The 23,695-nt window shown below is 42.3% G+C and overlaps 2 protein-coding genes across 2 annotated transcripts in view; both read right to left on the bottom strand.

The window, feature by feature from the left end:
- Window positions 1-254: 254 nt before the first annotated feature.
- On the bottom strand, window positions 255-11,963 carry LOC112568489. Its single transcript, XM_025245796.1, has 2 exons — window positions 8,019-11,963; window positions 255-4,775 (listed from the first exon to the last, which is right to left on the bottom strand). Exons 1-2 carry the CDS (start codon window positions 11,961-11,963, stop codon window positions 255-257), a joined length of 8,466 nt encoding a protein of 2,821 aa, XP_025101581.1.
- Window positions 11,964-12,166: 203 nt separating this feature from the next.
- Window positions 12,167-23,695, bottom strand: part of LOC112568488 — a 60,519-nt gene continuing 48,990 nt past the window's right edge. Inside the window, exon 2 of the mRNA XM_025245795.1 lies at window positions 12,167-12,945. Coding sequence (XP_025101580.1) covers window positions 12,167-12,892 — 726 coding nt within the window. The 5' untranslated portion in view covers window positions 12,893-12,945. The remainder of the gene's footprint in view (window positions 12,946-23,695) is intronic.

The raw sequence follows: 23,695 nt of genomic DNA, 5'->3' as shown, positions 1-23,695 counted from the left end.
TGTGCGTTAGTCGAGAATAGTTTCATCGCCTGCTACTATCATCAACACCTTTCTTCCCAATATCGTTGATAACATATTTCTTTATTCCATCAGACGCCACTGTAGTGTCTACTGGACCGTTGTATACTGGTCTGATTAATCGCACTTTTCCAAGTTTTAAGAGAGAGTTAACGAGGAATGTCAATCCGGATTAATAAAATGGCAAAAACTGTGTGCTTTCAATATAATAAATACATTGGTTTGTTTCTTTTTTTTCATTTCGGGGATGGCACGTTCAGGAAGCAAAGAACAGCAAAATGGTCAGACTTGAGACGGTCTGTCACGGAACAGGACTGAATTATATTCTCATCAGGTCGGTGCAGCACCCAGTCGATGATATGATGTGACGTGTGTGTTGGGTGTTCGACCGCCTGTTCAAATCCATACTTGGAAATGAGACGACACATTGATATGGAATGTGATCGTGTGTCATATTGAAAATTGAAGTCTCCAAGCAAGACAACCTTCCCAGGGATCTCTTTACACCAATCTAACAGTTTGGGAAATTCTTCAAAGAAAACTACGTTCTTGTTTTTCTGGCTTCGTGGAGGTCTGTAGATGCAGAAAAAATGTACGAGTTCAGGATCCGTCAACGTGAACTGGATCACTTCAAAGCTGGTGATGGAGAAGGGCAAGGATTCGGCGATCTGATATAACATGTTTCGTCGCCAGAGGACAGCTACACCCCCACCTGTGGTTGGACGGGGACGGGATTCCATACAGTAGCCATCAGGGGTCATATCATCGTGTACTAACTCATCCCCTCTGATCTTTAACCATGTCTCGTTCAGGAACATGATGTCAAGCTGCTTCTCTTTGATAAAGTTACTTATACAGCTGGACTTTCTCCGAACAGAGCGAGCATTGAACACACACACAAACAGGTTGTTGGCACGTGACGTCGATGTCCTTCTGACGGGTCTCTCCAAAGACTGAGTACGTCCTCCTATTGAAATGTTCCCACTGTCTAGTTTAGTGAGCTCGTGTAGGAGATCCCAAACTTCTAAGTAGATGTCATTCTCTTCACTCTTTGCCATGTGTAATCTATGCAACGGTAACCAGGACTCAATATCAGGCATGTTGACATCAGCTCCACAGTCGACGAATAATTTGACATAATACCAATTATAGTCTTTTGCTAGGATGTTAAGGGGAGTATTCCCATTACGATCACGTAGGTTAATGAAGTTAAAGGTACGTTCAATATTCTGTATTATGGAAAAAATCCAATCTGGATCATCGGAGCGGATTGCCCAGTCTGCCAGGTACTCGAACACATCTCGTCCCACCAGCGCTTCTGGCTCCAGGTATATGTCATACCAACGAAGCTCACAAAGAATGTCCCATAGTTTTTTATTGAAAGCCAGTTGCATCACTGAATGGCCCTCCGAACTTCGATGAAAGATAACGTCTTCATTTTCCTCCAGTATAAGGCCTATCAGCAGTAGGATAAAGCTGATATTATCAGGAGTAATTGAATGCATAAGTCGGTGAAGAATTTGGTCAAAACTGCAGAACGCCTCGATGTCAGCACCTGCATTACACAGACTTAATGTCACTGGCCAGTTACTGGAGTTGACAGATAGTAACAGTGGTGTCGTCGTGCCTGAAGTCTGGATGTCAGGACACGTCCTGTTGACGTCAGCACCTTTCTCCAACAGTCGCGTGGCGATGTCCTGACATCTGGGAGACGAGGTCTGAGCGACTTTCGACAACAAGGTGAAGCCCTCGCTGTCAGTCTCGTTGACATTGTCTTTAAACTCCAAGAGCCGCTCCACCATGTCCATGTTCCCGTGCTTCGCAGCCACTTGTATCGGCGTGTTGCCATCTGGGTCATGGGCATTGACGTCAGCATCACGTGAGATTAACAGTTCCAGAATATTTGTTTGCATTTCCTGAGTTAAAAAACTATTGCCGTATATCGGAGTTACAGAAGCCAGAACATGCAGGACAGACAACCCGTTACTATCCAGTATGCAGGGGTCAGCACCTGTTTGTAGAAGTCGCTCTGTGATGTCCCAGTTGTTGTGTTTCGCTGATAACATCAGCGCTGTATTACCGCTTTCGTCACGAGCATCAATAAAGATTTGACTGTCGATAAAAAGCTCAGACCTGTCTAAATGAAGTTTCCAACCTCTGCACATTTCACAACCGAGATTTTGAGAATCTTGGCGCTGTGAAAGCATGTGCAGGGCAGTGCATCCTGATTGGTCTTTATCGTTAACACAAGCTCCACTGTCCAACAAAGCAGCTACCTTGTCCCAAAGTTCAAACTTAACAGCTAGATGGAGGGGAGTATGGCCATTGCGATCTCTCTGGTTAATCAACGCCTTGTTTTTTAAGATCTTGGTCAGAAGATTATCTGGAGAACTTTGAGAACACAATTCACATGGCAAGTCCGGCCGACTCAGAAATCTGTGAAGAACTGTCATACCTTCGTTGTCGAAGATGTTGGCTGTAGTTTCGTAACTTAAAAGGGCCTGGACAGCCAGCCAGTTGTTGCTTTTAGCCGCGAGATGTAGCGCAGAGTTACCATCCAGACACTCCTTATTGACGTCTGCCCCTTTTATGACAAGTCGTTCTATTACAGCCACTGGTGATGATACACAAGACTGACTTACTCTCTGAAGAACTGTGAACCCGTGATAATCCACCATGTTGACATCATCAAACTTGTTGAGCAGAAAGTCCACGACATCTATATTGCCCGCTGCAGCTGCCCGATGGATAAGAAAGAAAACTTCATGTTTGTCGAGAGTTGAAGACATATTCAAAATAAACAGGACCTTACGATGATTCTGACCTTTCTTAAACGCTTCTCCTCGGCTTGTCGCCATTCTGTGAAGAATACTGCAGCTCTCACTGTCTAACTCATTAACATTCCCTCCCTCGTGCCTCAAGATGTGTTCTACAATGTCCCACTTCTCATGCTTGGCTGCGAGTTGCAAAAGGGAGTCACCAGAAGCATTTCTGAAGTTTGAGAATTCCTTTTTATAAAGAAGACTAAAGAGTGGGGATGTCTCATGAGTATCATTTTTGCACTGAATTAGCTTTTGAATGATCCAAAAATCATCAGTGGATAACCCTCGCTGAACTAAGTATTTGACCATGACCCAGTTTTTGTGCATGGCCGCCAGGTGGAGCGCCGTGTTACCCTGTGAGCAGGGAAGAGACAGGTCAGCTCCTTTGTCGAGAAGAAGGTCAATGATAGACAATACCTTTGTGTGATCAGTTTCTAACACAGGGTCAGATGCAAGGATGTGTATAACTGTGAAACCATTTTCATTATAAGAGTTTATACAGGCGGCTCCGAGGTGCAGTAAGTGTTGAAGTAGCGTCCAGTTCCTCTGCTTTGCAGCTAAATGCAAGATGGTGTTGCCACTGGGTCCTGTTGCATTTATATTTGCACCTCGGGATTGAAGAAGAGAAAAAAGAGACATAACCTCTTCGACATGTTTGCTGTCAGCTAAAGTTAGTCTGTGTAAAACATTGCTGTTGTCCTGATCACGAATGTCGTGATTTGCTCCGTGTTCTATCAGCAGTTTACATAAAGTCCAGTTCTGAGAGTCAACCGCCAGGTGAAGTGGCGAACGGCCATTCTCATCTTCTCTGTCCACTTGGGCTCCATGCTTGATACACTCAGTAGCAAGGGACTCACAGTAGAAGGAAGGTCGTTTCAGAGCAAGAATGTGCAGGACTGAGTGCTGATGACTGTCAAGAACATTAACATTTGCGCCATGTTTGAGCAAGAGTTTGAGGAAATGCCAGTTCTCGATTCTTGCAGCCAGAATGGCCGCTGTGTTTCCATCACGATTTTTATCGTCCACATTTCGGCAATCTTTAAAAAATAGTTCTAATGCTTTGTTCTTGGATTCCGCATTCTTATTTCGATATTTATTCCTAGCTTTCAAATACTCACGCTCATCACTGTTGTGTTCAAGGCGTAGAATATATTGAACTTTGCGTAACTTCTGATGTTCGGTTGCCAGGTGCAGAGCTGTGTCTCCGTTGGCGGTCTTAAGGTTAACATCGGCGCCATTTTCTAGAAGACGGGAAAGAAGAGAGTCGAACCTGCTGTCATGACACATGACGAGTCTGTGTAGGACTGACTGACCATCCCTGTCGAGGAGGTTCAGGTCAGGCTTGGTGACGAGAAGGTCACAGACACGTGACCACATGTTGACTTTCGCCGCCAGCTGCACCAAGGTGTTGTGGACTGTCTTGTCTGTGCTGTCCAGAATTGTCTGCTTTGAATTTCTCCAGACTGCACTGAGAACGTCTATATGGAGGTAACGTTTCTCCCTGAGAGTCTGACTATCAGCTATTGTCAGTATTACTGACCGAAGGCTGCTGTCATCTTCCAATAAACCTTCTACTGACCACAGAAATACTATCAAGGTGTCCCAGTTGCCACACCTTGCCGCCTCAACGGCAGCATTTTTTGCTTGGACTTTGAGATTCTGACTGCTTTCCATATTGGAAAATATCTGTTTTAATATGTCTTTCACAAGCTGATAACTAATTTTTGTAAGGGAAGCAAATTTATGCAACAGGCAAGACTGCTGGATAGCGAGTACTACATTGTGCTCATTAGAAATGAGTTCTCTGACCAGATTCCAGTTACCAGCCTCAGCAGCAGAGCTTAGCTGCTCCGAGGTCTCTGCAATTCTCGCCATGATGTCCAGGTGAACGTCGTCACAACTCCATGTTGAATGTTCCTGTCCGTGAGACATTCTCTGTCCCGTCCACCAGAATGTCGAGGTCGCTCAGTTCCTTGAGGCCTGCGATAGAAATAATGGATGTAAATGGTCCAAGCGCAACGACTGTTGGGTATGAGCCGCTTTTTGTGTTGATTGAGAAGATATTCAATGTTTGCTTTATGCTTAAAATTCCTTTTGCTACACGTGCGAATGAATGTACATCATATATGACTTGTACCATGACTGTATGCATGACCGTCACGGGTGTGAACTTGTTCTGGTATTATTGTTGTTGAAATTACTCTTTGACCTGCTTCTAATTTCTCTCTTGGATAAATAAAGCCGTACCTCGCCACTACACAGGTTTAGGTGGGGGAATGTGATAACCCTGCTCTTTACGTGGACAAGTATATGCTTATGTCATTGATAGTGTAAGATGATACTATTAAATGCTAAAGTGCACTATTCAATCACATCAGGGACTGAACAACCCATCAAGTTTAATAACACTGTTATCTTGATGACTCATATGCCTAAAATAGAATGCGTGCTGTAGTTCATGCTGAATCAAAGCTACCTCTTCTGCTCCCTCAAACCTTTCTTTCTTTGAAGACAACCCTTTCTCTCAAAATGAAAGACCCTAGGTTCATGAGTAGTGCAGCCTCGGGGAGAGAGAGAAAGTAGAGAATGTGTGATAGAGGTTGTGTGTCTGTCTGCGCGTGCGAGTGTGTGATAATCAAGTCCGTGCTTTTTCTCTCTTACTTAACTTTTACGGTTTAAAAACAACAAATGTCGATGTTTTACCTGATTTCTCGATTGTCTCTTTCCCCTTGGAGACTCAAAGGTCGCCACGGAGGTGATCGTCGAAAGTTGGAAGGACACGTCCAGCCTGCACGTGACAAGGTACGTCCAACACCAACACACTATTTTGTAAAGTTGAATTTTAGAAGATCTTGAAATCATCAGTAACATAAAGTAAAAACACTTGTCCATCGAGAAGGAAAAGACACATGTAAAAAGCGACTTGTACACACTGTAGGACAGACCATGCAAGTACAACATGCAGGGTTCTATGACCATGTCCGTGGTTCTGAATCCTTGTGTCGACGGGAGCGAACTTGCAGCTCGAAGTGTCACCGCCCACCTCCATGTTTGTGACTGACGTTGGATACGAAGGTCTGTAGTGAAAACAAGAGACAAACAAACACCAAAGAGCAATGCTTCAATCTACTGACCTGACCTGTATATACATATCTCTGTGACATCAATTCAACCGCGATGAAAGCTATCATTCTATGCTCTCTCGTAGCAGTCGCTTTCAGATTCTTTATTGTCAATAAAATGAAGAAAAGAAAATATCGAACATTGAAAATCCATTTAACAGGTTCTTGGTTCACCAAGGCTGTAGATACAGTATATTGCATTGATAACTTGTTTAGCTATACTATCAGGGATCGCACTGCACTATTTGCTTTTGAGACCGAGGTTTTCTTTTTGTAAAGCACCTTGAGCCTGCCTTTGATACTGGGGTACAGCGCTGTATAAATAAACTTTATTATGATTATTATAATTTATTCGTGTGGATACCAGCTCAATGCGCTGAACACGAATGTTCACGAATGAACCGACAGTCACCCATACAATAAACATAAAGAAAATCTTGACAAAAAGGTGCCCGGATGAAGTCATGTGTAACTTTAGGTGGGACATAAAATCGTCGACAGTTGAAATTTCAGGTTCAAACTGATCCCCCGCTAGAAACACCAGAAATTAAAAAGACTTTTGTGTGCAACAGGTTTTTAGGGAAGCATTATGCCGGGTAGAATCAGCCAGGCGTGAAGAAACTACCCAAATAAAATGTAAACGTGTATGGCTGTCTTCTCTGTTTCATTGTGTTATTATCCGTACAATGTATTGGCAGACTTCAGTGAGTGGAGTGCTCGCTGTTACGAAATGAGGTATTGACGTCATTATGTTACGAAATGAGGTATTGACGTCATTATGTTACGAAATGAGGTATTGACGTCATTATGTTACGAAATTAGGTATTGACGTCATTATGTTATCATTGAAGTGGAGAGAAAGAACTAGCAGTTATATTTTTGTGTTCGTTTACTAACGTGTACTAAAACGTAACACTCGCATCTTTGAATAAAGTGTCAGCTGTTTGAGTGTTTTCTTCGATTGAGAATAGTTGTGACATAGAAGCTGTTAGCAACCTCTGTGGCAGATAACGGTTTTTGCAAGAGTTGAGACTACCCCACATCCACGACTGTCACACCGCCATTAGCGATGACTTCCGGGATGAGATGAGTTCTGGAAACATGTCTTTGTCCTCGTCTTCCTCTTCGCCGTCCTAACGATTTTCATCGTTTGTGTGGATGCATTCATCTGCCGTTTTCATCAGATTGTCTCAATAAGGTAATCACTTATGACAGCATACGAGGGACAGGAAAACAAACAAATAACATATGAACTATAAAAGAATTAAAGAAAGAATACTAACGAGGAATAAAATCAAATACAGAAAACACAAAAAAGAACCAAATAACAAGAACAAGAGCTGAGACTAACATGTTATTGCAAAAGGAAGTATGTGAAAAAGTACTATAGCATTATGGGTACCTTCATAATCACTAAAATATGTGCGCATAGTTTCTCTAAGATCATTAGAATATATGAAGCAATATATCTATTTTGATATACATCGATTTATCAAACTATTGAAATATCAATATTATATTAATATTTATTTGCATATTTATCAAAAGAGATAAAGCAAAAAAAAAAAAGTCAAAGAGAAATTCCACGCAGTCTCTATAGTGTTCATGTTACATACATCATTTAGCGATGGTGTTGACAGTGTGAACAACAAATTATTCTAATACAGATGTAATGCTGCTTTAATTTTGTATTTTCATGAGTTCAACATAAATTTTTTTTAAAGAAAAGGATAAGTAATCGGTGTGTTCTGTCAATGGACATCTCGAGAGCGGCTTAGTTGAGAATTTTTAAAGATTTCCTAGAATCAAACACTGACTTTGGAGTTTACAACAGTAACTTCATAGCAAGTAGTTCACGAAGGTGGATGATGAAAGAAACGAAACAAATAGCAGTTTGAACGGACCCAATACGCTGTACTACGATGTAGAAAACAGGTTTTGTTTCTCAAATTTGTAGTACATACAAACTGCCTGGTCCTGTCTGAAGAAGTCGCACACGATCGGAAGACACAAAAACTGCATCAGAGTTAGCTTTATGTGTAGAGCACGTCCCTCAAAAATTGTCGTCGTCATCGTCCTGATCATAATCATCATCGTCACCAACAGTGTGAAGGATCTGTGTGGCCTCCTCGTTAAGTCCTGCCTGTACATCAGGATGAGAGATATCATCAGCAAACAGCAGATAGTTTTGCACCACTTTCGGAATGGGGAGGGACTGAACCATGTCTCCTCTGCTCAGTCCCCACGGTATACAGCGACACACGGCGACCCGACAGAGAGACTGCAGAGATCGGGGCTGAGTGGCTGCCTGCTCCAGAATCAAGCAGATTTGTTCGAGGCCTTCTGAGGGTTCGTTCCTCTCGGCCTCTCGGGCTTTTTTCATCTGATACTCGGCGTTGAGGGCTCGGAGCTCGGAGTTACAGCTGACGTCGCATTCAATCAGGATTTTCAAAACAGGAATGTTTTTGTTTACAACTGCCAGTCTTGTCAGTGAGGCTGAATCTTCATCGTCATCTTCATCTTCATCGTGATTCTGACGGGAGACCAGTCCTAGTTCCAAAAGGGAGATAACTGCTGTTAACATATATGGGACATGATTGATTACATATTCAAGCAAGGAGCATCCATTGCTGTCTACATGTAAGGGGCTGATACCTCGCTGGAGCAAAACTCTGAAGAGTGAGTCCGGTGTGTTGTGGTCCACAAGGCTCTGTAGAACCGCGTCATACGTCAACACGGTTTCTCCGTCACTGTCTCGACTGTTGATGTCAACGCCTCGTTCAAGCAACGCATCCAGCAGAGAAACCCAGATCACGTGATCTTTCTTTCTGTAACTCATCACCATTTTATGTATCAAAGTCCTCTCAGCCATCAAGTCGTTCATTTCCGTTTCAGAAGTACATTCAACTATTACTTTGGCCACGCGCCATTTAGAAGAGCATAAACAGGTTTGTAAAGCATACATCACGGTTGAGTGACTTGCTATGTCGTGAACTAAAGTACGATTTGAGCTTTGTTCTATCAGACACCTTATGAAAACTGTCAGATTATCATTCAGAGCACAGTTTTTTGGTAAACGATCCACATTTCTAAGAATCCAATGTTTTTCATTTTCGGTCCAGTCTTGTTGTGCTCCTAATTGTATCAGATACCAGAAAATAGTCCACGCATTTCTGTCCAGCGCCATCTGTACAGCCGTTCTGTTGTTCGGACCGCCGGTCACGTTGATATTTGCGCCATTATCACAACATAATTTTAATAAACTGGATTTCTTAACTCTCACTTCCATCTGGTACTCACTTAACATGGATAGCTGGTGAAGTACTGTCCACCCTTCGCTGTCGGCCATGTTGACATCCGCTCCAAGCTCCACAAAGTGATGTATCCAATCCCAAAGACGATGTTTTGCCAGGATGTTTAGTGGAGTGTCACCATTGATGTCACGTGTGTTTATGTTCAGGGTTCCGCTAGGCATCAGGTGCATTACCATATCATCATTTCCCGCGATAAGGGCCCAGTCTGCAAAACCATGAAAAACAGATTCTCCCAGAAGAGGCTCAGGGTCAGTGTATGCTCCATCTTCAAGTAGCTTTTCAACTGATCTCCACAGTCTTCCCGCGACCGCAAGCTGCAGTAACGATCTGCCCTCTAAATGTACGTGTGCAAATTTATCAATTGTTTTCATTGAAAATAGCTGAAGCAAAAGTTCCTTTTGAATCCCACACTCATCTTGAAAGTAAATGTCTTGAATAAAACACTTTGCTATTGAGGAATGTGTTTCCATACGAGAAAGGCGCCAGGCGATGACCTCACATCTGGGAGACAAGCTCTGAGCGACTCTCGACAACAAGGTGAAGCCCTCGCTGTCAGTCTCATGGACGTTGTCGTGAAACTCCAAGAGCCGGTCCACCATGTCCATGTTCCCGTGCTTAGCAGCAACTTGTATCGGCGTGTTGCCTTCTGGGTCTCGCGCACTGACATCAAGATTCTGTAAGATCAGGTTTTTAAGAAGTTGGCAAAGCAAACCTTCACTCCCCCGTCCATCGTTACTCCATGCTGCTTTCGCCAGAAGATGCAGAAGTGTTACGCCGTTGCAGCTTTTTACACAAGGATTTGCGCCTTTCAATAACAGCTTTTGGAAGATGTCCCAGTTGTTGTTTTCCGCCGACAACAAAAGAGCTGTGTTACCATAGGGATCACGAGCGTCGATAAAAACTCTTCCGTCGATGAAATCAAGGATGTCTAGATGACTGTAACGCATTTTCAAGAGGCTGCAGGTTTCCATCTCATCTTTAGGGCAAGGCTGCATCTGGGCAAGTATGTGCAATGTTGTGTATCCCTCTGAATCTCGTTCACCGAGCGACGCACCTCTGGTTAACAACCCTACTGCCAAGTGCCACTGTTTATGGGTGACAGCCAGATGCAGAAAAGTGTTGCCATGGAGATCTTTTTGATTAGTCAACACATTTTGGGTAAAAATAAATAGTAAGACGTCGAGACTTTCTTCGGTTAAAATGTTCTCGGGCGATTTCAAATACAGGTGTAGATACTGAATAAGTCGATGTAAGACAGACATTCCTTGGTGGTCAAGGGAATATATTCTCGCTCCAGACTGTGCTAAGTGTATGACATTCAGCCAGTTACCACTCTTAGCCGCCAACTGAAGTGCTGTATCCCCACCTGGACATCTCTTGTCTATATCTGCTCCTTTAATGAGAAGACCTCGAATGACAGCCACTGACGATGACGAACAGCACTGGGACACTTTGTGTAGAAGTGTGAAACCGTTACAGTCTGTGCTGTTGACATCATCAAAGCTGTTGAGCAATACATCTACAGCATCGATATTTCCAGCAGCAGCAGCCCGATGGATGAAAAGTACAGTTTGATATTTGTCAAGAGCTGCAGACGTCCCCACAATAGACCTGACATAAGAGCACCGCCATCCTTCCTTGAATGTTCTCCCTTTGCTGACGGTCATTCTGTGGAGGACGCTGAAACCCTCGCTGTCCAGCTCGTCCACATTTCCCCCCTGGTGACTCAGAATGTGGTCAACAAACGTCCACTTCTCGTGTCGGGCAGCAAGGTGAAGAACCGAATCGTTAGATGAAGTCTGCACGCTGCTTAAAGAACCTTTTTCATAAAGAAGACGAAAAAGCAGAAGACCGTTCGAGGTCTCAGTTCTGCTCTGAATGAGTCGTTGAACTACATGCAAACCCTTGCTGTCCATCGCATTCAAGTTTGCTCCCCTTTGAATCAAGTAGCTGACCATGATCCAGTTTTCCCGTTTGGCCACCAGATGGAGCGCCGTGTCCCCTTTCGAACAGCATATCTCAATGTCAGCTCCTTTTTCGATGAGAAGATCGACGACAGATAATAACTCTGTTTGGTCGTTCTCGATTGATTCATTGGTTACATTTTGCTCGCCTTTCCGAGTACAAGTAGTCGTCATGGCAACGATGTGTAAAACAGTGAAGCCATCTTTATTATAAAGATTTATGTTGGCCCCGAGATGCACAAGGTGTCTGACGAGTGTCCAGTTCTGCTGACTCGCAGCCATGTGCAACACTGTGTAACCCGCTCGACACAAAGTATCTAGGTAGGAATATCTCAAGCACAACAGTGAAAACAAAAAACATATGTTTTCTGTGTTTTCTCCTTCAGTTAGGGCCAGTCTGTGGAAAACGTTGTAGCCTTCACTATCTACATGTCCAGGCTCTGCTCCACAATCTATCAGCAGTTCAAACAAAATCCAGTGTCTGGACTGCACAGTTAGGTGAAGCACTGAATTCCCGTACACCTCTCGGCTGTTCACCTCAGCCCATCTACTCAAACAGAGAGTTACAAGGTTTCTACACGCCAAGGCATCTGTAAATGATTGTTTGGTAGCAAGTATATGCAGCACTGATCTTTGATACAAGTCAACAATATCAGCACGGGCTCCATGTTCCAGAAGTAGTTTCATAAACTCCCAGTTGTCGGTTTTTGCAGCCACAATCATCGCCGTGTTCCCTAAGTCATCTTGATCGTCTAAATTCTGACAAGAACTAATCAGCTTTGCTAGTAACTGACGCTTGGACTCAGCACATTGACTGCGATATTCTTCCAAAATCTTTGTCTTAGCCTGCTCTCGTTTATCCTGGTCTTTGCTGTCAGGCAGGTGTAAAGGCGGATCTGATTTTGTGATCTTTTGATGTTTTGCAGTCAGGTGCAAGATTGTGTCTCTTTTTTGGTCTTGATGTGGACGTCGGCGCCATTTTCCAGAAGAACCGGAATAAGAGAGTCGAGCCTGCTGTCAGGACACATGACCAGTCTGTGTAGGACTGACAGACCTTCCCTGTCGAGGAGGTTGAGGTCCGGTTTGGTGACGAGAAGGTCACAGACACGTGACCACATGTTGAGTTTCGCCGCCATCTGTACCAAGGTGTTTTGAACACTCTTGTCTTTGCTGTCGATAATCTTCTGATTTGCATGTTTCCACAGTGCAGTAAAAACGTCCATATGTAGGAAAGGGTTTGCCTGAAGCATCTGACTTGAAGCCATCAGTCGAATTACTGACAGCAGGGTGGTCTCGTCATCAAACAAGGATTCAGTCGTCAGGAGAAAATCAATCAGGAATTCCCAGTTGTCACAGTGAGCCGCTTTTATGAAAACATCTTGGGCGATGCTTTTCATCGTCTGAACACTTGCTTCGCTTGAAAATATTTCCTTGAGAATGTCTCTGACAAGATGATGATCAACAGTCGCAGACTCCAGTTTCTGTAAGAGAAAAGACTGTCTGATGTCGCTGGGTGAGACGTCAGCATCGGAGATGACATCTCTGACCAGATCCCAGTTACCGGCCTCAGAAGCTGAGTTCAGCAACACCGCGCCTTCTGGAAGACTGGAGTCCTGTGGATCATCATGCTGAGCCTGTGTTAAGTTGTCCATCACGTGATCTCTTCATCCACAAATTTCGTCTCGATCTGTCGTCTGGAGGAGGCCTGCAATGAAATAAGTAATAATAATGAGTATTTGTAATACGAGATACAGTAAGAAGAGAGGTGCAGTAGTCTACAGTAGACAGAACAAGTTTCATGTGACTATTTTTAACTCTAAAAAAATTGTAATATGTTAATATTTTTTTCATTTCAAGTAATAGGTATTTTGACTTTAAGGATAGAATACGAATATAAAGTACGAAGAAAACTGATAAATAAAATTAGGTAAATGATCAGGAAAACTTTCGTACGTTAACTATAGGGCATTAAAATCACTTTTTCTCGGAAAAATAACCTGCTTTGTTCTTTCTACTCAGGTAAACTCTTTAGAGAATCTTATGTCACATCGTCTGATGTGAGATAGTCAACATTCTACATCTCTTGCAAGTTATATACCATGTGGGTTATAATGTCTACAATCGTTGCCTGATGTAAAAATTAACATCATAAAAGAAAACTGAAAAATTAAAGCTTTTGAATGCAGTAGAGTGATTGCTTTCGTTTGTTCTTTTGAAAGGATGAGGAGGTATTGTTTTACAGGCAGCTCTTGTCACTAACCATTCCACAATTGTGACATGTTACACCAGTGTGTTAGTTGATAGTGTCACAGTGTTTGTCACCTGTGTTACTATAGAGACAGAGAGTCGGCAACAGAGAGTGGGAGAGACGGAGAGAGAGAGTTTAAAACATGGAATGAGAGAGAGAAAGTAACATAGAGGGGGAGAGAGCAAGACAGAGTTAGTAACACACAGTACGAATGGAGAGAGTGTTAGCAACGGAGTGTAAGACAGAGACAGAGTTAGTAACATACGATAGGAATGGAGAGAAGAATGGAGCAACGGAGTGTAAGACAGATACAGAGTTAGCAACATTAAGTGGTAGAAAGAGCAAGACAGAGAGTTAGTAACATAGAATGGGAAGAGATAGAGTTAGTAACAGAGTGGGAGAGAGAGACAGAGCTAGCAACATGTAGTGAGAGAGACAGCAACATTTAGAGAGAGAGAGTTCTTGGCGGTTTATCTTTGCAAATAAGCGTGGAGTCATGAAACAAAGAGGTGTCAGGACTGTAAAAGACAATCCTCATACACTATAATGACTTATCAACAGGTGTATTGGTCCCGCCAAGCGATTACACCTGTTCACTCAAGCTAGTCAGGTGGGAATTACCAGATGAGTAGAAATCCTCACGAGTTTCAATTGTCGCCATTTGAAATGTCACGAACTTTACATGAAACATTCACTCTTCGGTGTTCTCGGAAGGCCGCGGAGATAAGTATTACTACTATTATTACCACATAGGTTTTATTACTAACCTTTCATCGCCCTCGATGATACATAGTTGGCGAGTGTGTTAAAAATGATGGCGGCATCATGGAGTGTGCTTGGCGGCTGAGTCACTCACAATCGAAAAACTTCCGCGTTTGAAGTAAGAAAAACAAGTAAATGATTAGCATCTTACCAATAAAAAAGTGTTCACAAACTTCAAGCGTCTAAAAAAATAGATATAGAATGTGTTTGTAAGACGTGGGCTTTGTCAGGCTTACCTCGATATTCAGAGCAGGTGAAGTGTGTAAACTAGACAGGTGACAAGAAGTTCTAAGCCTTTCTTTTTAAACGGAGATTCCCTTTCTGGTCATAATATTGTCTTGTTGAACCTGTTCAACCTGAATCAAGAGGTCAGTTTGAAAATCCGTTGATATGAATGTATGTGTAAAGCAAACATTACATGGGCATTGCACATGTTTCTTTACGGTATAAGCCACAGGGTTCAGATCCCGTTTGGCGAAATGAAGTATTTGGAGACATAACTCTCTTGTTTGTCATGTCTACATTCTCTTCCTTTAAATGTATACAGACTGCACTCTCCATGTATGTATGATTTTCATGAGCGTCTGACCTTTCTTCACAGTTTCTATTTTTGAGAAAATGTTTTGTTATCCTCTGTAAGGTGTCAACAAAATAACATCAAGATATCTCAGCTTTTACAATTTGCTGCTTCAACCTTAGAACTTCATGCTTTAGTTTTTACTGATTGAGCGCTTGCTTCATCTGAAAATAGTTTTCAAGATATTTTTGACAAGCTATGACTAACCAGTTTCTAATTAATTCAACCCAAAATCGAAAATATTTATTCAAATTAATTGAAGGCAGTATGTTATGTTTGGAAGATGACCCTTATTACGGGGCATGTTTATTTATTTATTTTGCGATTTTGGTAAGTGATACATTGTTCATTATATAGTCGTAATACATATCGACTTCTATAAGATATATTTACATAAATCTAATAAAATATGCATATATATATATATTGTATTTATATGATAGACAATACAACACGTCGATCACCTAAAGAAAGATCCCTTGGCTACAATCACAACAACCATTTTCTCAGCCTTATGTTTAGTCATTATACGAGTGGAGCAGGTCAGTGAGGCCGCTACATCAAAGTAAGAGTCGCCGCTCTCCCACACTAATCAGTCGACACCTTCACACCTTCAGGTTACATTTACATCCAACAAAAAACTCAGCGTTTGGAGAACTATCTTACCTAGTGATAACGACGGCGACATATCTCATACTTGAGCGTCACGGTGACAGCGATCACGTGACATGACGTGTGTCTCTTCAAGAAATTATCGGTTTAGTCAGTTGCTGCTGTTCACTTTACAAGAAACTGCACTCTACCTCTCCGACATTACCACCTGCAAAGGTAGGTGCTGTGTCTATCTTGTGAAATTACAGGCCTGTATATGTGTATGTATGTATGAAGGTATCTATATATATACACAGGTGTGTGCAGTTGTTGTAATAGTTTAGTAGGTGAATGAATGCGATCACTATGGTGATAATATTAACGGCGATGACGATGATGTTTGTGGCGATCGTGCTGTTTCTGTGGACAGTCGTCTCCACCTGTAGCTTAGGTGACGTGTACTGTGTCAACTCTAGTTGTCCGCTGATTGTTTATTTCCAACCGCTTCTTTCCTTCAGATGAGGCTGTTGCTGCAGCTGCTGGTGATGCTGCTGCTTGTTGTCGCTGTAGTCGCTGTACCCGCTGATGACATTGACGTCGCTCAGGACGCTCAGGCCTTGGAAATCACGCCGACACAGGTAAGTGGACGGGAGGATACAGATCAAGTTCAATGAGTATATTGATGTCAGGATAGGTGAGGGGTGGAGTCCAGGGAGTCTGGTGTTAATGTCGCCCCCAATGTCACATTCTGTGTGGAAGGTAAAGGGTTAATTGTGCAAGCAAAATGATGCGATGTGAATATGAATACTTACTGTTACTGTTACTAGTATTAACGTGTAGTTTATCTGTGTGTTTGTACGTGTGTTTTTATCGCTCTGTATTTACGTTCGTGTGTGTGTGTTTGGTCTATACGTATATCAGTGCATTGCTCATAAAGAGAAGTGTTTCATGGACTCTCAATGCTGCCATGGTTTGCTGTGTCTTCCAAAGCGTCGAGATTGGTATACACCTTTTCAATACTGTTTGAATCCTGAACTATCTGCTTGAGCAAGCGGTGATGCACTTTAATATTTTGGAAAAGGTTATGTGAAAAGACGAACACCATTAAAGTAAGGAGATTGGGAATTAAAACTGTTGACGATGTTCGGCGTCTTTCTGTCTGTACTGAGTGAGAGATTGATTGTCTTTCTAATCGTCCTTATAATTTCTTTTGGTATTTGTTCATTATTTTAAAAATCATCAATAGCTAAAATGTAAAAATCTCTAATTCTTTGACATCACCATTGACGAATAATCTATACATTTTTTTCTTATTCATTTACTTTAAGCAGAAGCATGTCGTTAGTGACCTCAGCATAGAGAACAAGCCTACCATTGTCATGGTCCTCAAGTGTTTCCTAGTTACTGGGGAAGTAACTCACACACACACACAGACAATCTTGAGGGAAATTCACTTGAAAGAGTTCCCCAAGACCTGTTGTAACTGTCGCTAGCATGTATCAATGTCAATCAACAAAATACATTGCATACATTATCATATTGACAAGCATGTTGGGTGGACAGGAAGGGGAGGGAACAGCAGCAGTTTCACAATGGACCTTTCCCTTCAAATCTTCCACAAGGCGAGACTTGCCCGCACTCACGGGCATCCTGACTGCTTCCAAGCTCCATCTACACCAGAGGTGGGCAATTAATTTTCCCAAGGGGCCGCATGAGAAATTGGGATGGTTTTAGAGGGCCGGACTAATATAGTTAACTCAGTTTTACCCAATACTGTATGTAAAGTATATATAATGGGGACGGGCCAGCGGGCGGGCCGATCAGAGACAGGAGGCGGGCCGCATCCGGCCCGTGGGCCGGCCTTTGCCCCGGTCTGATCTACACATTGCCCGATGTTTCGCTCAGTTTGCTTTGTGCTAGCGGGAGTTTGTCATGACCACGTGACACACTGACGTCACCGCCTCACACGCGGTGCTCACGCGCATTCGAACAACATAAAGCACAACGATCTGTCCATGGGCTTCTCGTCTAATCTTTACTGAAAATAGCGTGCTGTCATCTTTGCCTTAAGATTTCTTTCCTTTTCTTCTCGCTCTTACTTATCCTCTCTCCTGGTGGATAGATGAGAACAGGTCGTATACACACAAAAAAGCAAAATAAAGATTAACACCTAGAATGAAGTTACACAAACTTTTCTCAAAACTAACTCAAATAAACAGGATATTCAGCATTCCCCTGTCACTCATCAATACCTTCCCACAGTACTTTTCTAACTCAACCAGTCTTGCACCAAGAAACGGAGCGCTGCTCTGGAACTCGGTCCAGAATACAAATGGCCTGCCTGATAATTTGTAGAAAGTTTGAAAACACTTACTGTTACTGTCCACCAGTGTCACTGAGACGCTCGAAGAAAGACATAATCTCTGCGTCAAGAACGCTCTCACTAATCCACGAGGAACGTACAGGTTCACTTACACACTTCCGAAACACACTAAGATGCACATTCCACCAGGATCTCCGTAGCTGCCACGTACACACTCCAAACTGCTATTCCCAATGCCAGGGTCGCGGAACAACACTTCACGACGTCGACGGATTGATCTCCGCTCTGGACGCCCGACACACGAAGTAACTGGAGGACTCGCTCTTTCCCCCCTTGGCCATGGACAACACCTTTGTGAAGGCCTTGCCGTCGTTAGGGACTTCACTTGCACACGTCATTCACCTTAGGGGGTCCCTCAGAAGTTCCTTGGCTAGGCAAGCAGCTTACTTCAATTTTTACCGGTCCCTGTAGCCAAACTTGCATCCAGTACCTCTCTCACTGAGTTCACCGCCTGTCTTCTCTCTCTCTGTCGTCTGCTCCTTTTCAATTTCTTTTTTTCTCCACGTAGAATCTAAATTGCGTCATATTATGACGTCGGGTTATGACGCCAAACCACGACAAAGCAACCACACTCACACACGGGTAAGGGCGATAATCCCTGCCTACCTATTCCTAATCACAGGTACTTAACAGAGTTATTACAGAACATTCTGGACATCTTTGAAGAGAATCGTCCGATGTATATATAGATACAGTAGACACTCGATGAGTAGACACTCAATCTGAAGGACTTGAAAAAAAATAGTTACAAAAGCATTGCCTTCTTTATCATCAAGTAAATGTATAGAGCACCCGCGATCAAAGATTAGCTGAAAGCACTTGAGGAAAAATATAGACAGAATAATAATAATCATCATAGCAATAATAACAATAATACACGGACAGAGCGTGGTGTTTGAGACAATAAGGTGGGCATGGGTTAAAACAGGAAGAAGAGTCAATAGCTTACTTCAAACATCAATCTAAATTTGTACATTATTTTATTTTTCTTCTGTTCATTCTGCACTGTAAGCAACACAAGGATTCCAGAAAAATTACACATGAAATATGTTTCTAGGCCTTGACCTAGCCTTTATTTCAAAGGCGATTGAAAGCTCTCTCCAATGATATGCGATGTGATCCAGTTTCTCCAATGGCGGAGTGCATTGCTATGTCAAAAACATTCGGTATTCTCGCTAATTCTGTGCTGGTAAAAGTAAATATGAAATAAGCAGCTGTCTTTAGTGACAAAATATACATATTTCTACATTGTTCTGTGAAAAACCACTCGGTGAGTGAACAGAACCCAGGTTGAAAGTTCACAATAGGCTATAATCTCAAAATGGCTATAAATTAAAATTTTCATCAATTGTATCTCAGGTGTCTTCAAAAACTCGTCTTCCATTTGTTTTTCGTTTTTTCCTTTCTTCTGATTACTCGCCACTATTCAATCCTAATGTTGGCCAAAAAGGAGCGACATAGAAAGGGTTATTAATCTCACATTCTCATCATCTCCGACAAATCTCACACAAAGTGTTTAGAGAGGCTGGGTTGGTGAAATAACATACTGCGACTGTATTATACAATGCAAGCGATATCACTGCAACATAGTGTATTGTGACGTAAGAGGAGCAAACGGTTGCCAACGATATTAAATATTTACATTAAACAGTCCCCGTCTATCTGAAACCCTTGAAATGGCATTTGCCTCCGCGAAATTGTTACCATAAAGGAAAAATGAGAGAAAACGTGTTATTAGCTTTTGCAATGTTTTTTTTCAAATTTACAGCTAGAATCATTATACAATCATAATTTTTACCTTTATTTACAAATGGACAAAGAGAAATGAACTATAGAATCTACGGCCAGAGGCTAGTCTGTCAAAAAGCTAAATGCAATTCCCACACAGCCGTCTGTGTGCTGTGGAAAGAGGAAAAGAAAAAGAGAGAAAGAGAAAGTTGCTGCTTGTGACGATTACATACAAAAAACGCTATTTGTTTACAAATATCTCTGTTCTCGCTGTTTACCGTGTCACCTTCAAGTTGTTGGACAAACTTGTCTGGCTCTGTCAGCAGTAGAGAAAGAGAAAGCCTGGCAGTGTATCTTTGCAAACATCAAGCATGGAGTGTACTAGGAACAAACATGTCAGGAATGTAAAAGACAATCCTTATACATGGTAATGACTAATCAACAGGTGTATTTCTCCCCCAAGTGATTACACCTGGTCAGTCAAGCTGTCGGATGGGAATTACCAGATGAGCAGAAATCCTGACGAGTTTCTATTTAATTGTTGTCGACATTTGTCAAGTCACGAACTTTATATTAAACTCTTCCACGTTATGTGAATACTACGGAGATAGGTATCACTACTATTATTACTACCAAGGTTTTATTATTAACCTTTCATCCCCCTCCATGATTCATAGTTGGCGAGTGTGTTAAAACCGCCATCATGGCGTCTCACTGCTTGGCGGCTGATTCACTCACATTCAAAGAACTGCCGCGTTTCAAGTAAGAAAAAGAAGTGAACTATCAGCATCTTTCCACTATAAACGTGTTCACAAACTTGAGGCGTTTAAAAACATATAGACAGAATTTCGGTATTATGGTGATAATATTGACAGCAGCGTGTACTGTGCTGTCAGGACTACAGTCACACGTGTCTTTCCTTTAACGGAATAAGTTAGTTTCGGAATATCCTCAGTCTATTTTACAGACATACATTAAGAAATACTAAACCGTCCCATCATGACTGCAAGCTGTATCAGAGATCTGCTGTCTAAAAGTATGTGTGACAATTTATCAACTGTTTTTGCTGAAACTAGCTGAAGCAAAAGTTCCTTTTCTGGTGGACACTCTTCAGCAAGACAATTTGCTATTAAGAAATCTGTTTTATCAGAAGACAATAAAAATGTTATATTCCAGTTGCCGAATATCACTGACAGTTCTAACGGTGTCTTGCCGTTTGGACACGTCATATTTACATCAGCTCCTTTCTCCAACAGTCGCCTGGCGAAGTCCTCATATTTGGGAGACGAGGTCTGAGCGACTCTCGACAACAAGGTGAAGCCCTCGCTGTCAGTCTCGTTGACGTTGTCTAGAAACTCCAAGAGCCGCTCCACCAGCGATCACGTGTCATGACGTGTGTCTCTTGAAGAAATCATCAGGTTAGTCAGTTGCTGTTCACCTTACGGGAAACTGCGATCTACCTGTGCGACATTACCATTCGGAAAGGTAGGTACTGTGTCTGTCTCCTAAGAGTACATGTGTCTGTATGAATATACGCATGTACGGATTTACATATGTGAATGTAGTGATATTGCAAGTGCTCAGAAGATGAATGAATGTGATCAAGATCGTCATAACATCGACGACGATAATGGCGATGGTAATATTTCTGCGGACAGTCGTGTTACTGTGTACCTTAGATGACATGTACTTCATCAATTTAGTCGTCATGCGATTGTTTCCTTATTTCCACTCACTTTTTTTCCTTCAGATGAAGAAAAAAAAGATGTGGGTGAGGGAGTGAGTAGCTCGAAGGAACCGATTAGGAGCATATTGGTGTCTGGATATTGCATACTTGTATGCTATGTCTGTGTATATATATATACAGGACGATTCTCTTCAAAGATGTCGAGAATGTTCTGTAATAACTCTCGCTAGCACGAAGGAAGCTGATGGAAACATCAAACAATGTGTAGATGGAGCTAGGAAGCAGTCAGGATGCCCGTGAGTGCGGCAAGTCTCGCCTTGTGGAACATTTGAAGGGAAAGGTCCATCGTGAAACTGCTGTTGTTCCCTCCCCTTCCTGTCCACCCAACATGGTTGTCACTATGATCAGGTATACAGTGTATTTTGTTGACTGACATTGATACACACTAGCGACAGTTAACACAGGTCTTGGGGAACTCTTTCAAGTGAATTTCCCTCAAGATTGTGTGTGTTATCATGTGTGTGTGTTTGTGTGTGTGTGTGTGTTACTTCCCCAGTAACTAGGGAACACTTGAGGATCATGACAATGGTAGGCTTATTCGTCCTGCATGTTTCAAACTGCTCCTGACCATTTGCAAGAGATAGTTTCTCCGTACCAACCGTCACGTGGCCTGCGCCCAGGCTCCCAGTCACCTTCTGTCTCCCTGCAGTGGAAGACACCAACAAGAAGCGCACTGGAGCCAGGGCCTTCAAACACGCGGCACCTGAGCTGTGGAAAGCTCTGCCATCGTCACTCTCCACCATCACCACACCAACAACGTTTTGAAAAAGACTGAAGACCCATCTGTTTATTTAAGACAGACTAAAACAACCCAGCAACACTTCTGTCTTTTTTTTTACTTTTCTGGTGTTTGTTCACTTTATCTTTTTCTTCTTTGTTTTTTCTTCGCAATGAGAATTCTTCTGAATGGATACCTGCGCATTACAAATCGACATCATCATCATTATTCTTTATGCTGAGGTCACTAACGACATGCTTCTGCTTTATTTCCTTTTACACTGAAGGAAGAGCGACCCCGGTATATAAACACACCGCAAACCTGGGCAGCAAGAATACGGTTGGCACAGAAGAGGGTGCTGCATCCATTATCAGCCATCACCATGTTGAATGTTTCTAACAAACAACAAAATATCTTTACTCCTAACTGTGTGTGTTAGATGTCTGTATGAGTATGTATGCCTGCCCGTGTGAGCAAAAGAAAAATTTCTGTCTTGGGTCTCCTCGACAGACAATAAAGTCTGATTTGATTTGATCATTAAGTCCTCAGTGTTTCTTTACTTGTGTATTCTTCTACCTTTACTTTACAATTAAAAATAAGTACACAAAAATAAATGTTCCTTGAGTGTTAGAGCACAGTATAGTTGATAGTGTTATACCTTACAATCAGAGTTTTCTGGTTCATTATATCATAGAATTTCATCAGAAACTGCAATATTGATTTGATGACAAAGTGAGAAGTAAATAGTAGCTAAAATGTCTTTGATTTGAACATTAAGATAGTTTTCTTCTGTTATAAGGGGAATGTGTTGAATGTCAGGATAGAATCCTTAGTTTGGACAGAGCAATCATGAAGTATGTCAGATTTTGTAATATTTTATCTGTGTTTTTATTTTATTCTTGTAGCATTCTTTAGCTCTTGTAGTATGTCTTTTGTTGATGAACAAATATCACATGTGCATTTGGTCGATGTAAGTACTGAGACATTTGGATATTTAACTTTAATTTGTTCAGAACAGAGAATTTAAGACAGTCTTGACTATTTAATTTCGTTCTCCCCAACATCAAGTAAGATAGCCACAGCTGTCTACACTCCCCTCATGATGAGAGTGCACACACTGCACCGTGCGAGCGTTGAACTCGTTTCTATGGATGCCTCGGGTAGGTGGGGTGGACAGGATGACTTCAGAGTTTTCCTGCTTCTCACTCACAGTGTGCAGGTGGACTCCCTTTAGGCTGCCTTATTGTTTCTTTTGAAGCAACAGAAGTAATAACAGATGCTTTGAAACACTTGAGGACCATGACAATGGTAGGCTTGTTCTTTATGCTGAGGTCACTAACGACATACTTCTGCTTTTTGTATTCATACACAAAAGGGAGCCAGACCACTTTGTCTCCACGCACTCGAAATATGGGCAGCAAGGACGGAGACGGCATAGGTCCCAATAAAGTCCGCACTGAAATACGTATAGACAACACACACACACACACACACACACACACACACACACACACACACACACACACACACACACACACACACACACACACACACACACACACACACACACACACACACACACACACACACACACACACACACGTATTTGTATGTCGGCCGCGTGCACGTAGACACACACGAACGTAAATATAGAGGGACGAAAAAACACATGTAGAAACACACAAACACACAGATAAACTA

The sequence above is a fragment of the Pomacea canaliculata genome, linkage group LG7 (assembly GCF_003073045.1).
Source record: "Pomacea canaliculata isolate SZHN2017 linkage group LG7, ASM307304v1, whole genome shotgun sequence".
Lineage (NCBI taxonomy): Eukaryota > Metazoa > Mollusca > Gastropoda > Architaenioglossa > Ampullariidae > Pomacea > Pomacea canaliculata.
This window is presented reverse-complemented; position numbering and strand designations above follow the sequence as displayed.

What these genes read in the sequence shown, in the direction of transcription:
- LOC112568489 (XM_025245796.1), bottom strand. Translation starts at nt 11,963, where the DNA reads ATGATTGTGGCTGCAAAAACCGACAACTGGGAGTTTATGAAACTACTT. An exon ending in ACGATGACGACGACAATTTT is followed by an intron (nt 4,776 to 8,018) that starts TGAGGGACGTGC and finishes TGGACGGGACAG; the next exon opens with AGAATGTCTCACGGACAGGA.